This window comes from Schistocerca piceifrons, chromosome X (assembly GCF_021461385.2).
Source record: "Schistocerca piceifrons isolate TAMUIC-IGC-003096 chromosome X, iqSchPice1.1, whole genome shotgun sequence".
Taxonomy (NCBI): domain Eukaryota; kingdom Metazoa; phylum Arthropoda; class Insecta; order Orthoptera; family Acrididae; genus Schistocerca; species Schistocerca piceifrons.
Window position 1 is genome coordinate 365,191,400 of NC_060149.1, and position 17,767 is coordinate 365,209,166.

Below are 17,767 nucleotides of genomic sequence, written 5' to 3' on the forward strand. Positions count from 1 at the left end.
GATGACTTGCTGCAGACATGAAATTTAATCGACAGGAAGAAGGTGCTGTGATATGCAAATGATTAGCTTTTCAGAGCATTCACACATGGTTGGCGCCGGTGGCGACACCTACAACGTGCTGACATGAGGAAAGTTTCCAACCAATTTCTCATACACAAACAGCAGTTGACCGGCGTTGCCTAGTGAAACGTTGTTGTGATGCCTCGTGTAAGGAGGAGAAATGCATACCATCACGTTTCCGACTTTGATAAAGGTCAGATTGTTGCGTATGGCGATTGCGGTTTATCGTATCGCAACATTGCTGCTCGCGTTGGTCGAGATCCAATGACTGTTAGCAAAATATGGAATCGGTGGGTTCAGGAGGGTAATACAGAACGCTGTGCTGGATCCCAACGGCCTCATATCACTAGCAGTCGAGATGACAGGCATCTTATCCGCATGGCTGTAACGGATCGTGCAGCCACGTCTCGATCCCTGAGTCAACAGATGGGGACGTTTGCAAGACAACAACCATCTGCACGAACAGATCGACGACGTTTTCAGCAGCATGGACTATCAGCTCAGACACCATGGCTGCGGTTACCCTTGACGCTGCATCACAGACAGAAATGCCTGCAATGGTGTACTCAACGACGAACGTGGGTGCACGAATGGCAAAACGTCATTTTTTCGAATGAATCTAGGTTCTGTTTACAGCATCATGATGGTCGCATCTGTGTTTGGCGACATCGTCGTGAACGCACATTGGAAGCGGGTATTCATCACCATACTGGCGTATCACCCAGCATGATGGTATGGGATGCCATTGGTTACACATCTCGGTCACCTCTTGTTCTAATTGACGGCACTTCGAACAGTGGACATTACATTTTAGATGTGTTACAACCCGTGGCTCTATCCTTCATTCGATCCCTGCGAAACCCTACATTTCAGCAGGATAATGCACGACCGCATGTTGCAGGTCCTGTATGGGCCTTTCTGGATACAGAAAATGTTCAACTGCTGCCTTGGCCAGCACATTCTCCAGATCTCTCACCAACTGAAAACGTCTGATCAATGATGGCCGAGCAACTGGCTCGTCACAATACGCTAGTCACTTCTCTTGATGAACTGTGGTATCGTGTTGAAGCTGCATGGGTAGCTGTACCTATACACGCCATCAAAGCTCTGTTTGACTCAATGTGCAGGCATATCAAGGCCCTTATTATGGCTAGAGGTGGCTGTTCTGGGTACTGATTTATCAGGATCTATGCACCCAAATTGCATGAAAATATAATTACATGTCAGTTCTAGTATAATATATGTGTCCAATGAATATCCATTTATCATTGCATTTCTTCTTGATGTAGCAATTTTAATGACCACTAGTGTATACTATGTTCCCATAACCCCACTGACCTCAAACATTGCTAGTCCCCTTTCCTGCTCCCGCTCTAGCACTACTCGGCCTTCTATTCCACTTAACCACACACGAGTCTCTCTCTCTCTCTCTCTCTCTCTCTCTCTCTCTCTCCTGGCTTTTCTACTTCTCTCCTTTCAGCTCCCTGCCCTCCCCCCTCTCCCCCCCCTTCCAACTGCACCTAGTACCACTACTCTGTCCTACTATATCCTTGCATGCCACAGAACATTGTATTTTGCAGTGGCAAGCTGCTTCTGCTGCTGCTACTGCTGCATGTCTACTACTTATCACGTCCACTTTGTTTAAATGATGTGAATGATTGTAAACCACTTCTCATTTCAGAAGAGAGAAACTTCTTTCTTCACTGACATCCTGTTTTAGTTATTTGTTATGTTGTGTTCTTTTGTCTGTGCTGAGTGACAGCCAAACAGAGGGAAACATTTTGGAATGAGAATCCCAAGCAATTTCCATTTAAAACACCAAATTAATTGAAAATATTGAATTGTTGTTGTTTACTTTTTTCTTTCAACATCACTGTCCCTTGTCTGGACTGACACTATTCTAAGCCTGTTGTAACTTTTCCTTTCAAAAGTCCCCATTTCCTCTAACCTTTCTTAATGTTTTACTAGTTAAAGGAACATACAGCTCCAATAGGTGACATTTTTGCCATCCTTAGTGAATGTTTGTGTCTAACATACATAATTTCATAGTTTTGTGATATTTATTTAATAAAAATGTTGCATGTTTCAGAGTAGGTCATTCTTTTCTTTGAAGTTAATAAATGTTTCTGTCAACCATGCTTCTTATAGTGCCAGTAATCATACAATAGAAAATTACTTCTTTTTTTTTAAAAAAAAAAATAGGATGTTGCACTTTTGTTCTTCAGTGACTGGTGTGTTTCATTATTTAATAATGAAATATAGTGCATATGGACCAGTTTTCATAAATGGATATCTTTAAACTTATTGAAGTGTATGTGATAATTTCAGCAATTAGTGTGGTCATATGTACTTGCCTGTAAGAAGTGTGAAAATTGTCATACAGGTGCTAAAACTCTGCAGACTGCCTATTCCTGTGTGACTGAGTGATATTAGTTCAGTATGTCCAGGAGTATGTTTGATTTTGTAATTCTTTAACTGTAGTATTACTTACATATTTGCTATAACTATTCTTTGTCATTATTAAATAATAAAATGTCACAATTTAGTGTTTCAGAATAACATTGCTTCAGTTTTACATGAATGACTACTTCAGAATGAAGGGCAGCTCACAGTTTGATGTCTACTACCTTGTCATTGTTTTGTCAGTCTGTGCATGTGTTTGTGATAGCACTGTTTTGGTTTCAGGCATGCGATGGCGGGATCCTAATCTGACTGAAGTTATTGGATTCCTCAATAATCCAAATAATGTAATAAAAGCTAATGCAGCTGCATACCTCCAGCATTTATGCTACATGGATGACCCAAAATAAGCAAAAGACAAGATCATTAGGTGGCATCCCACCCTTAGTTTCACTGCTTTCACATGAGAGTCCAGATGTGTACAGAAATGCATGCGGAGCCTTACGGTAAGTATATCCAATCAGAGAAAATTTTCTTTCTTTCTTTCGCAGTATTTATGTTCTGTGTTTTTTGAAAGCAAGTGCACGTAAAAGGACATACATAATTTTAGAAACGGTGTCAGCCATTTTAGACAATATTTTTCATTCATACTTGATCAGTAAGCATAAGCAGTTTAATGGTAGTCTTACAATTTACATGTGTAACCATATTTTTGACCAGGAATCTCTCATATGGAAGGCAGAATGATGAAAACAAAAGAGCTATTAAAAATGCTGGAGGGATACCTTCATTAATTAATTTGTTACAGAAGTCATCAGATTCTGAAGTAAAAGAACTGGTGACTGGAGTTCTGTGGAATTTGTCCTCATGCGAGGTAAGACTCATTTTCCTCTCTTAATCTGGTGTTCATTTACTTATATTTCTAACATAATCATAACATTTCTAAATTTCAATGTTTTATAATACAAAGTGTGGAGTTAGAAATACCTGAGTAGTGGTATAATCTGTGCATCTCCCTCCACCGCCGCCACCACCACCACCACCACCACCACCACCACCACCACTTGTCCCATACATCCTTCCCCATTTCTTTTTTGCTTTCTTTACTACCAAGTGATCACAGTACTAATACACATAATATACAAGTAATCAATATGTCTAGTATTTTAGAACTTTTAATGATGGGTGGAGGTTTCTTTTAAATTTTCATTTAATGCTGCACTTTTGACTGCTAAATGGGATATGGGTCATTGTGATTTATATGATAACAACAGTGAATGAATGAATGGATGATCATAAAGTTAAGAATGGATCATTCACTGCATGTGAATCCATGTTTTCTTCTGGAAGAAAAATTATTGCCTGTTTAGGGAACTGTGTAGTAGTAATTTTGTGTTGGCTTGATGTGATGGTCAGGATGCATTAGGTTTTGTGAATCTCTCTTATCTCTCTCTCTCTCTCTCTCTCTCTCTCTCTCTCTCTCTCTCTCTCTCTCTCTCCATCTCTGCATAACTATTGCAACCTATATGCAATTGAACGTGCTTAGTTCAGTAAAACCCTTTTTTCATGAATCTCTGGGGACCCAAACCTTTTTTTCTAGAGCATGGGTTTTCCTTAAAAGGGAATTTTGCTCTGTAACACAAGAGAAGTGACCCAGAGTCATAATTCAAATGTGTTCGGATGATAAAAGTGCAATTTAATTACAAACTTAACAGTATCCTGTGTCACAGATTTAAATGCAATACACACGTATATATCATCACAGGTTTAACAGAACACTATTTTTTTTAACTCGACAAGAGTTCTTTTTGTTTTGTCCTTCCAACATATTGTCGTGATGGAAGTTGTTGCTCCAGTTGGTTGACGTTAGTTAGAACTGATTTGTCTGCACTGAAAGAGGAAAAGAAGTTCCTGGCAATATCAATTTCCTGCACAGCCGCTGTGAAACTTACTGCAACAGCCCCACCTCCACCACCACCACCACCACCACCACCACCACCACCACCACTATCATCATCATTTGTCAAAGCCACCAACTCCACCTCCTCCTCATACCTTGCAGTGGTCCTTCACAAGCACTTGATGTATCTCTTGGGTGGGACATCGGGACAATTTACCAGAAAGAAACAATTTAACTCAGTGTGTTGTGTTATACAATTCCAGACAGCAACAAAGATATGTTGAGTCTCATCACTTCCTTCCTCTCTATAAATGAAATTGACTTTTGCACAATTGCTACTCCAAATTTGGCTTTAAGAGAGTGCATTAAGTCAATATCCAATGCCTCTAGATAGCTCGTGCTGTTTGGAGAAATGAAAACATTATTTACTTTTCTCAAAAATTATGTTTTCTTGGAATGTACATAGCACCACTCAATGATAAATACTACTTTCCTCTCTGCTGCACCCATCTCGGCATATAAACCTCAGAGAAATCATGTGAAGATTTGATGTCATCCAGGCATTGCTGTTGTACTCACAAGTACAAGGCAATGTTTTATTGGTTTTGAAACATATGGGAATATTAAATTTTCACATCTTTAATGGAGGCACTTCCTTCTCTATTTACAAGCTATATATAATTTACTTATTTGTGTGTGTGTGTGTGTGTGTGTGTGTGTGTGTGTGTGTGTGAGAGAGAGAGAGAGAGAGAGAGAGAGAGAGAGAGAGAGCGCACACGGGCTGGGGGGAGGAGTCTGTCTGGGAGAGGGGGGCTAGGAGAGAGTAAACGCAGTTTTGACAGACAGACCTGTCTTATTGAGCATATGGTCTCCCACATCATCATCATCATTTTTTTTTAATCGACTTTTGGCTGGTGCCACAGGTTTTATAGGTATATACACCTTTGTCCTCCAGTTGTCTTGAGTAGCTAGTTCGAAAACACAAATGCAGTTGAAATATTTTAGACCTTGTAACTACAAAAAGACCTGACCATATTGACAATGTCAGTATAGCGACAGGGATCAGTGATAATGGTGTCATCATAGCAATGATGTTTATGAAGGTCAGTAAATCCCTCAAGAACACTAGGGGAGTGTTTACACTGGAAAAAGCAGTTATGCAGTTGTTAACACCCTACTTAGTCAATGAATGGATATCATTTAGTTCTAATATGATAGATGTAGAGGAATTATCAGCAAAGTTTAAACTGTTTGTAAATTGTGCTCTGGAGAAGTATGTGCCAAACAAGTGGATTTAGGATGGAAAAGACCCACCATGATGTAATAACAAAACTCTGAAAATGCTCAGGAAGCAAAGCCTATGAACAAGTTTTAAATTTTGCATTTAAAAAATCATTCATGCAGGAGGATCATATGGACATACCATCATTTGACTGTTGCAAATACTCCCATATGGAGGACATAGAAATGGATATACTTGGCATTGGAAACAAAAAAGTCACCAAGTCAGGACAAAATATCAGTTCAGTTTTACAGGTAGTACTGGATGGCATTGGCTCCTTACATAACATTCATGTAGCATGAATATCTTTCCCAGCGCAAAGTCCCAAATGACAGGAAAAAAGTGCAATGACGCAGTAGTGTCGCAAGCAAAGGGCAAGATGCAAATAAGAAATCTCTTCAGTGTATACGATTCCTAAGTCGCTGGTCCTGAAGTGCCTAATCTTGATGCTGCTGTAGAAGTGGGCCATGACCAGTCAGTGCAGCGCTTATGTCTTCTTCGCATAGAGGCCACTACCATGCATTGTCGTCCTTTTCGGGGGGGGGGGGGGGGGGGGGGGTTGGTCAGTGTACAATTGGCTGATGTCTTCTTTACAACCCTCTCTTCTCTCTCATTTCCGACTGGCATGCCAGCACTTGACTTTACACCGTAACATTCCTCCCCCCCCCAAAGCAACAGACTGTCGTCACATAGGGAGATTGACAACAGCGGGGGAGGCAGGAGTGTGGATGCTCTGAGGGACTGGAAGCTGTGGCTGCAGGGGACATCCGGCCTTCGCTCAACGGAAACGTCCCCCAGAAAATGACTAGAAGGGTGCACGTCCACCTCCTGAGGCCCATAGCAAGACATAGAAGGCGCCGGCTGCTGCGGCCTGTGAGGGGGGGAGTGTCCAATTCCATCGGTAGGATGAGAGGAGGCGTAGGAGGCAAAGGCTCCGTCTCGGTGGGGTCATTCCATGGTGTCGTGATGACACCCTCTGGCGGCTGCTGTGGCCATGCTTTCCTCGGGATCTGTGAATCTGGGGGAAGAGATACAGAAGGATATTCATGCACGTGACAGTGGCAAAGTTGACTGTGATGTCGGCACTGCAATCCATGTGGGTCTGAAATGAGATACATGCATGCGCCAAGTCGACAAAGGATCTCGCCTCATGCCCACCATCTGCTGCTGCTAAAAACCCTTAAAAAACAATATCATGTGGCGTGAAGCGATACTTGCAGCCGTCCTTCAGCTCCAGTGCTGAGGGGGGTGGAGCAGGTGGGGTAGTGTCAGATGGCAGCATCCGTGAAACAATTCCGCTGGCGATGGTCCATCTCATGGGTGTGAACGATATGAGGCGAAAACAGTTGCAGTGCTTGATCCCTGGTGTGTGTGTGTGTGTGTGTGTGTGTGTGTGTGTGTGTGTGTGTGTGTGTGAGAGAGAGAGAGAGAGAGAAGTTTGGCCATCCGATGCTTCAAAGTTCTGACAAAACATTCCACTTTGCCATTTGACTGTGGATGTAACGGTGCACTAGTTGGATGCTGTATGCCATTGCGTTGACAGATGTTTTAGATTCATTTGATGTGAACTGAGGGCCATTGTCTGACACTATGACTTAAGGCAAGCCTTCGAGGCAAAATATAGAGGACAACACCTGAACTGTGCTACGTGACATTGTCAAGTTCATTGGCACAGCAAAAGAAAACTTGCTATAAGAGTATACCACAATCAACCAACGAGTGTTCCAAAAAATGTCCCACAAAGTCCATGTGCACATGCTGCAGTGGTGATTGCAACTTATGCCAAGCAGAGAATTTTTGTAGTGGAGTGGAGTGATTTTCCACACATGCATGACACTGTGATGTCATCTGTTCTATTTGGGTGTCCATACCTGCCAAGTACAGTGTTGATGTGCTGTTTCATATGAACAATCCCCCAGTGTCCTTGGTGAAGTAACTGCAACACTTCTTTTTCCAAAGCTTTGGGAATCAACACATGTGACTATCCACTGTAATTTTGAACAGGAATCACACCTTTCTGTACAGCGAGGCTATGCTGATATGCAAAGTATTGGGGTACTACAGAATGATGAGCATCAATGTGACAACAAGATGCAGCATAAGCATCAAAGTCTGTATCAGGGCCAATCGGAAGATGTGAAAGTGCATCCGCATTACAATGTTGAGCTGTCGGACGATACACAATCTCGTACTGATATTGAGACAACAGCCAAAGCTCATCGTTGCAATTTTCGGGCAGTTTGTACGGGAATCGGCTTCATCGGATGAAACAAGGACTGCAATGGCTTGTGATCCATTACTAAGTAGAATTTTCTGCCATGCAAATAGTGGTGGAATTTGGTGACACCATACACAATTACCAATGCCTCTTTCTCTATTTGTGAATAGTTACACTGAGCTTTGGCCAACACTTCTGATGCGAAAGCAATAAGCCTGTCTTTGTCACCAATTATGTGCAAAAGCACTGCACTGATTCTATAAGAGGAAGCGTTAGTTTGCAACACAACTGGTTTTTCAGGATAAAAATGAACCAACATTGATCACTGAGAAATGCATCTATAAGTTTTTGAAAAGCGTCTTGGCACTCATCCGTCCAAACAAATTGGACATTTTTGTGGCGCAAGTGATGCAATGGAGCTGTGATTTGTGCAGCATTCAGTATGAATCAAATATAATAGTTCATTTTCCCTAAGACTGACTGCAATTCTGCGACAGTACAAGGAACTGGCAGATTATGTATGGCTAAGTCTACACTTTAGTCCTGCGTCAGATAACACATGAAACAAACCATGCAATTTTGCAATGTGTTCTTCAGGTGTGCAATCTGCTACAACAATATCGTCAAAATAGTTTGAACAGTTTGGTACTTGTGCAGTAAGCTGTTCCAAATACCTTTGGAAAACGGCAGGTGCGGAAGCAATCCAAAAGGTAAACGCAAATATTTAAACATGTCCAAATGAGTGTTCACAACACGTACTTTTTGAGATTCTTCATCTAGTGGTATTTGAAGATATGCGTCACACAAATCAATTTTTGAAAAGTAGTGACCAGCACCTAATTTGACCATGAGATCCTCAGGGCGTGGCAATGGATAAGTATCAGTCAGGCGAATGCAATCTGACAATTTGGGGAGCAAAACCAGTGGACTTTGCCCGCTGACTAGCTTGTAGGGGTGTAATAGCTCCGCTATCTTCCAATTCTTTCAGTTTAGCTGCCACTTTGTCCCGTAACTCAATGGGAACTGTTCTGGCCCGGCAAAATTTCGGCTGAGCGTTGTCTTTCATAGCAATATCTGCAACAAAATTATTAGCCTTGCCTAAACCTTTAGAAAAGAGTTCAAGGAATTCTTTCAGCAAGCTAGCTAAACTGTCTTTTGCATTGAATGCAGACACTGACAACACATTCTCCTGAATTTTAAAGCCAAACGAATAAAGGCCAAATGTGTTCTCACAATTGTGTGATTTTAGCACAGTGATAGTTACAGATTGCGTATGCGAGCAATACATGGCTGGCAGTGTACATTTTCTAAGAACGGGAATGTGTTGTCCATTATAAGCAGTCAGGTGCATGCTAGTTTTAGACAGTTGTGAGGAGCCTAACAGTTCATGTGTGTTATGATTCAGCAGTGTAACACAGGCACCCGTGTCCAATAGAAATTTCACATGTTTTCCACTAATATGCAAATTAACGAAAGTTTGAGAAACTGTTTGCTTGCTAGTTTTGCTAATGCCTGCAGCAGGTGTTGATTACACTGCATTTATGACATGGGCCTTGTGACTAGATTTTTTATGAGTGGGCAGAATTCTTATGGTTGTTCCATTGCAAAGATATGGATTGTATGTGACCTTTCTTGGCACAAGCATAACACTGTGCTTGTCTGGACGGGCAGTCTTGGCATTGGTGCTGTGAATAGCACTGAGGGCATAACTTAATTCTGTTCGTCTGTTTAGAGAGCTGTTGCCATGTCATGGAGAACTGTTTACGTGACGTGGCGCGCAGATCCTGTTGCTGCCTAATGGGCTGGTCGCAAGGAAGAGACGACTCAACCTGACAAATTGGTGGCTGCTGAAATTTATTGACCAACACAGCACCTGAGTCGTACTGATCTAGTATTTGCACTACGTGTTGAGATGATGGATTGGACTGTTGGAAAATCTGTTCTTTAAGTCTGTCATCAGTTACATTGTACACGATCACATCACCCAACATCACGTGAATCTGAGTATAAAGCAGCACAAGCACATTTGAATTTGCATTTCCTGGTCATACCCTGCAAATCTGTTACCCACTCGTGATAAGTTTTTTCTAACCGTTTCTTGCAATTAAAGAATTGGTACCTAGCTGCTACCACATTCACTTGTTGGTCATAATAGTTAGTTAGCAAATCTGCAACCTAATCATGGGAAAGTTCCCTGGGAGTAGCGCTAGGGAATAATTTCTGAATAAGGGGAAACACTGCACTTCCTACTGTTGACAATAAATAATGCAGTTTCACAGTATCTGGTACATTGTGAGCAATTACGTGAACTTCACACTGTTGCAACCACTCAAGCCACTTTTTTACTAAACTGGTTAAAAGGTGGTATGGCACTCAGAGCTTCAGCCGGTGTTGTATTTTGCACTGTATTTGTTTGATTCGCCAGGAGATGCTGTACCATGTTTAGCATTGTGATTATTTGTTGGGTCTGAAACTGACACATCCGTGTTAGCTGTGTTGCATCTATCACTTGCAGCTGCGGTGCCTGAGCAGGGGGTGGGTTGCTCATAGCAGAAAAGACAAATGCAATAAACAGACAAGGCAAGAATAAAAATAAGTACAAAAGCAAAGAAAATTTCTGCAATGCCCACTTGAAAACGCTGATTATCAAAAGCACTATAAGACACACTGTTAAAGCAAGTAAACACACCCCTGCAAAGAAAAGTCAATGTAGAATCTAGGTGCCAGCAAAACACAAAAGAAAATCCGTGGCCGCCAGGCACTGGGTTCTTCTTATAACTTGTTGCCAATGTTGAACCCTGCCTAGTTGTCAAAGCTGGCATGTCTAGGAAACCTGGTTCTCAGATCGCTGGACAACAATTCAAGCAAATCGTATTGAAGAGTTTTATTACGAAAAGAATCGATAACAATACTTAACTTTGACAGTAACACAGAAGTGTTGCAAGCAAAGGGCAACATGAAAATAAGAAATCTCTTTAGTGTATACAATTCCTAAGTCGCTGGCCTTGAAGTGCCTAATCTTGATGTTGCTGTAGAAGTAGGCCCCAATCAGTTGGCACGGCACTTATGTCCTCCGCCATCATGTTGTCATCCTATAGAGGGGTCAGTCAGTGTGCAATTAGCTGACATCTTCGCAGCCCTCTCTGCTCTCTTGTGCCGGTACTTGACTTTACACTGTAACACCTATATCCTTAATGCTGGGGTGCTGCAGAATTCTTGAACAATTTTAACTTCAAATATAATAAACTGCCTTATGGCAGAAAAGCTTCTCTTCCAAATCAACATACATTTAGAAAGCACTGCTTGTGTGAGACTCAGCTTGTCATTTTCTCACACGATACCTTGCGAACTATGGATAGAGAGCAACATGCAGATTCAATATTCCTAAATTTCTGGAAAGCTTTTGACACAGTGTCCCACTGCAGACTGTCAACAGAAGTCTGAGCATACAGTATAGGTTTCCAGCTATGTGACTGGTTTGAAGACATCGTAAGTAATAAAATCCAGTATGTTGACGTGAACAGTGAGAGTACATTGGAGACAAGGGTATCGTTAGGAAGTGCCCCAGGGAAGTGTCATAGGATTGCTTTTGTTCTCATTGTACATAAATGATCTGATGAACAGGGTGAGCAGTAGTCTGTGCCTGTTTGTTGATTACGCTGTGGTATATGGGCAAGTACTGTCGTCGTGATTGTAGAAAGATACAGGATGACTTTGACAGAGTTTCTGTTTGGTGAGATGAATGGCAGCTTGCAATAAATGGCAAAAAATTTAATTTAATGCAGATGAGTAGAAAAAAAATCTGCTAATGTTCAAACACAGTGTTGGTAGTTTGCTGCTTGACACAATAACGTCAATTAAATATCCAGGTTTAACGTCGCAAAGCGACATGAAAAGGAACGAGCATGTAAGGTAGTAATAGGGAAGGTGAATGGTTAGCTTGGTTTATTGAGAGAGTTTTAGTGTAGCTAATCTACAAAGACGACCACATATAGAAAATTTGTGCAACACATTCTTGAGAATTCCTTGAGTGTTTTGGGATCCCCACTGGACTGTATTAAAGGAAGGCATCAAAGCTGTTCAGAAGTATACTCCTAGATTCGTTATCACTAGGTTTTATCAACATTCAAATGTTACAGAGATGGTGCATTGACTTGAATGGGACTCTGTGCAGGGAAGATTCTGATCTTTTCATGAAACATTATAAAGAAAATTTAAAGACTGGGCATTTGCAGCTGACCTCAGAACAATTTTACTGCCTCCAATGTACATTTGGCATAAGGACTGCGAAGACAAGATCAGAGAAATTATATCTCATATTGGAGCATATAGACAGTTATTTTTTCCCCTTGCTCCATTTGCAAGTGGGATAGGAAAGATGATGACTAGTAGTCATATGTGGTACCCTCCGCCATACACCATATGGTGGCTTGCAGAGCATGTATGTAGACGTAAGTAATAAGTGGATCCTAGTTGTAAGGGTGCTGATGTAGGGATGTGTGGAATGGTGATACTACATGATACAATCTGTCTAAGAAATGGCTGAGGTGATGAGGTGATGCATGGATAATGCTTATAAATAGTATAAAGGGATAGATATACTGTTGAGGTGACAGGGGTAGGTCCAAGAAACTGTTGCTGTACGATGTGAGAACAGGCCAGACTGTTGCTTGCTTAGAAACAACCGTAGATCATGTGAATAAGTAATTACTTAGGTAAAAACAATCTTATCAGTGACTCTCCATCTAAGATAACAAACTGTACCTTCCTTACCAAGAAATCCTCAGTCCAGTAACAAAGTTTGTTTTATACATCTCATTAAAATACTTTTGTTAGTAAAATTGGTGTGGTACTGAGCCAAATACTTCCCAGGGGCCAAGACTACATGACTGCCTCAACCCATGGCTTTCAAAATGTCATGTGAGAAAAAAATGAGTTGGTTTCATACTGTCAGTGTTTGGGTGAGGTTGCTATGTTTGAGATACCTTATTTTATTTGAGCTCATAACATGATAAGATATTCTACAACTGATGGACAACAGTGAACTTGGATGATAATTTTGTGGATCACTACTGCTAACGATATTGCAGATTGCTTTGACCTTCACTTTCTTTCAACCACTGCGCACAGTTTTATGTTTGAGTGGTTTACGGTATATTGCAGTTAAAATAAGAGCAAATTCAGCTGCAAATTTGCTGTAGTATCTGACAGAGATCCCGCTAGGTGCTGGAGCTGTTTTCAGTTTGAGATTTCAGCTGTTTCTCAACACCACTACCTGTCCAGGTAGCCACGCATGTTAACACGACCGCATCTGGGACAGGTACGTATCCCAGCCCCAGGTTTGAACACATCTGGCAAATTAACGAGGAGGGGTTGGTTTACTGCCCAGCCTGGGTGTAATGTTTAGGCAGGTTTCCCACATTCCCACCAGGTGAATACGCGTTGGTTCCCATGTTCTGCCTCAAATACATGCTGCACAAACAATTAGAACACTTTCTCACACTTGCACACAGAATTTACTATGTATGAATATGGATTGGGTACACTACTTCTATCCTGGTGGGTGAACAGGAGACTGATTGCCTTAGCTGTCTGATCTCCTTAAACACTTACTCAGCACTCAACACCACTAACACTAACATGTATTTCACTTATCCATTGAGTGGTGTAAGAATTAAATCATGGCAGCACTTCTGCATCATTGAAAACTTGAGTTCATCATTTCTGCTTTAGCTCTGGTATCCTCAATTTCAGTTCCTTTGTCATCCACGATTGTTTGGTCACTAACTTTGCTGCCACTAACAGCCTTTACATGTGACAAAAATTTCTTCAGGTTTTGTGAAAGATCTTTCCATCACATTCTGCTATGGTAGTCACTGAAGGCTTCACTTGCTGCTGTCTTGTCAGCCAAACACATTTCATTCAGTATCTCCAACCCTGTGCTTTGTTTTACACGTATTACGCAGTAATCTCTGTTTCTTTATAAGTTTCTCGACAGTGACTGTATACCATGGAGCATCCCTCCCATCATGACTGCTCTACTAAGCATATATTTATCCAGTATCTGGTCAATTATTCTTTCAACTTCAGCCACAGTTATTCTATGTGTGCGTGTCTAGAGCTAAAACTTATTTAGTTATCACATTACTGCCTCTTTATATGGTCTGCTGAACCTGTAAGTCTTTTTACTCCTCTTTGTACCTTGGCAATCATTGTCGCTACATCTCCCTAGTGACCAGTGGTGCCAGTTTCTATGTAGACATCCTTAAAGAGATAATAATAATGTCGTGTGACTAGGGCCTCCCGGCAGGTAGACCGTTCGCCTGATGCAAGTCTTTCGATTTGACGCCACGTCGGCGACTTGCACATCAATGGGGATGAAATGATGATGATTAGGACAACACAACACCCAGTCCTTGAGCAGAGAAAATCTCCGACCCAGCCGGGAATCGAACCCGGGCCCTTAGGATTGACATTCTATCGCACTGACCACTCAGCTACTGGGGGTGGACCTTAAACAGATTAGGGCTATTTATTGCCAAGAGTACCAATATATTTCCATCACAAGTGAGCTTCTGGACTATATGTTCTACTTAGTTTTCAGTTAAGCCATTAAGTAATGTTCTGCAAGACATCATTCTTTCTTACTTTTTTTTCTCTCTATAGTGTTTCTTGCAGGAAGTAAATTATAAAAGATGTCAAATTCACCGGTGTTGAAAATATCTGTGAAAACTCACAACATTGTATCAATCATGGCAGTGTAGCGTTCTTCCACTTTGTGTATCTATAGCACCATTTCTCCACTTACATTCTGAAATGAGAGCTCCAAAAAGTGTTCGACAGGGTTCCCCATGGCAGACTGTTAACGGAGGTACGAGCATACGGGATAGATTTCCAGATATGTCAATGGCTCAAAGACTTGTTAAGTAATAAAACCCAATACATTGTCCTCAGTGGCAAGAGACAAGGCTATCATCTGGAGTGTCACATGGAAATGTGACAGGACCGTTATTATTCTCGAAATACATAAATGACCTAACTGACAGGGTTAGCAGCAGTCTGTGGCTGTTTGCTGATGATGGTGTGGTGTGCAGGAAGATGTCATTGTTGAGTGACTGTAGGAGGATACAAGATGAGCTGGAAAAATTGTTATTTCTGGGGATGAATGGCAGCTACTTTTAAATGTAGAAAAATGTAGCTTAATGAAGATGAGTGGGAAAAAGTCCTATAATGTTTGAATACAGCATTAATATTGTGCCACTTGACATGGTCATGTTGATTAAATACATGGGTTTAACGTTACAAAGTGATATGAAATAGCTCGAGTATTTAAGGACGGTAGTAGGGAAAACAAATGATTAACTTTGGTGTATAGGCAGAACTTTAGGTAAGTGTTGTTCGTCTGTGAAGGCTACCAGGTGTAGAACACTAGTACCACCCATTCTCGAGTATTGCTCAAGTGTTCGCACCAGGTCATATTAAAGGATGATGTTGAAGCAGTTCAGAGGTGGGCTGCTAGATTTGTTATCAGGAGGGTGGATCAGCGTGCAGGCATGTTGGAGATGCTTCGGGAACTCAAATGGGAATCCCTGGAGGGAAGGCAACATTCTTTTTGAGGAACACCACAGAGAAAATTTAGAGAACCAGCATTCAAAGCTGACAGCGGAATTGTACTGTCCATTTCATCACTGACGACATTACAAAGTCATCAACAAACTGAGTTTTTTTATCATCTTCTGTAGTTATTTTTCTAATTTTCACATAAGAACAGAACTCATAATATATTAATTCCTGGTCTGTCTTTCTTCAACCAGTCATTATTATAAATTTTCCTCATTATGAAAACAGAAAAATCTGCAGCTGTCAGTTAGCATCACCTCAGTTCTGCAGCAAGTGTAAACTTTCCAAAACTGAAGGAGACATTGACATCAAGTAATACTGTGATGTGAGCCAAGGAAATGATTTTAGTTACTAATGTCATTATGTACAATATTGTAAAGCAGTTTAGTATGGTAACACAGAATTTGTATGTATGTGTGTGTGTGTGTGTGTGTGTGTGTGTGTGTGAGAGAGAGAGAGAGAGAGAGAGAGAGAGAGAGAGAGAGAGAGAAAGGGGGGATGCCATGTTTATGTATCTACATTTATTCTTCTGCTCTGTTCTGTTTAATATTTATTATCTTCCAGGACCTAAAAAGATCAATAATAGATGATGGCCTTGCAGTGATTGTGAACCATGTTATTATCCCTCATTCCGGCTGGGATTCCACATCATCTGGTGAAACGTGTTGGTCAACAATATTCAGGAATGCATCAGGAGTTTTGCGGTAAGGATTGGAGTTCCAATTTTATTAAAGAATTAATGAAAAATTTGAGCAAATTGAATGTGAGGGTTTATTCATTCGCCTTTTGCTTTTTCTCAGTTACGTGCTGTCTGATATGACACAAATACAAGGCTAATCCCAAAAGTAAGGTCTCTTATTTTTTATAAGTACAGAACTCTGTTTCTGTGGCAGTTGGTCACACTTTTATGAAGAGTTCTTCACGCGCTGTGTGTAAACACGAGCACACCACGCTGAGGTGCTCAGTCCTGGCTTGGCAGCCGTTGAGAATGGAGCTCCTGCTGGATGTTACCGCCAAGAGCAAATTGCGCGCAGTTATTCAGTTTTTGAATGCAAAGGGCACGCACCAATTGAAATCCATTGCCAATTGACGGAAGTGTATGGTGAGTCGTGCATGGATGTCAAAAATGTTCGTAAGTGGTGTAGAGAGTTTGTAGCTGGTCGGACTGAAATTCACGACGAACAAAGGGGCGGGGGAGAATGTCAATTTCTGAGGAGGCAGTGTTGAAGATTGAGCAAAGCATGCATGAAGATCGGCGGATCAACCTTGGTGATCTCTGCATGTTGGTTCCTGAGGTTTCCTGAAGCACTGCTCACAGAATTTTAATGGAAACATTGAACTACCGGAAGGTGTGTGCAACATGGGTGCCACGAATGCTGATTGAGAACCACATGTGGCAGCAAGTTGATGCTTCCCGCACATTTCTTCATCACCTTGCAGCCAAACAGGACAACTTTCTGGACACAATTGTCACAGGTGAGGAAACTTGGGCATACCACTTTATGTCCATTATAATTATCCGGGCTGTTATGCCGTGGTCGGTTGATGAATTCTGTGGTGATTCCCAACATTTCGTCTCCGACTGCGGGAGACATTTTCAAGGGGGTCCGTTGCTTGATGGAAGGTCCAACACACACACTGGCTTGCTACTGACTGCCGCTAAATTCCATGTCCGCCCGCCCCCGCGCCGCGGCGTGGTGTCACGTGTTTTGAAAACGTCAGTGCAATTGGCCGCTGTCCGCCGCCGTCGATCGACGTTGCCATCACCCAGTAGTGGACGAGTGGTACACATCTTCTTTAACACCGGCATCCATATACCGTTTAATTTGACGCCCTCCTCCTTTCGGTTGAAATTATTTGGGTGTTTAGCGATTTCGATTGCCTCCCTGTAGAGCCTTTCGTAGTATCCGCTCGTGGCCGCTAGTACTTGCGTCTCCTCGAAACGAATATTGTGGTTCCCTGGCTGGAAAGCATGCTCCGCAAAAGCTGATCATTCCGTTTCTCCTCTTCTTCGATTTCCCTTGTGCTCTTCCAAACGTTTAGAAACAGTTCTTTTGGTGTTAAAGAAGATGTGTACCACTCATCCACTACTGGGTGATGGCAACGGCGATCGACGGCGACGGACAGCGGCCAATTGCACTGACGTTTTCAAAACACGTGACGTCACGCCGCGGCGCGGGGGCGCGCGGACACGGAATTTAGCTGCAGTCAGTAGCGAGCCAGTGTGTGTGTTGGACCTTCCATCAAGCTACGGACCCCCTTGAAGATGTCTCCCGCAGTCGGAGAC

The 17,767-nt window shown here is 41.9% G+C and overlaps 1 protein-coding gene across 1 annotated transcript in view; it reads left to right on the forward strand.

Moving 5' to 3' along the window:
- The window catches only part of LOC124721980 (catenin delta-2), a 193,089-nt gene that overhangs the window by 108,506 nt on the left and 66,816 nt on the right, over window positions 1-17,767 (forward strand). Inside the window, 4 exon segments of the mRNA XM_047247147.1 lie at window positions 2,746-2,864; window positions 2,866-2,966; window positions 3,181-3,334; window positions 16,045-16,184. Coding sequence (XP_047103103.1) covers window positions 2,746-2,864; window positions 2,866-2,966; window positions 3,181-3,334; window positions 16,045-16,184 — 514 coding nt within the window.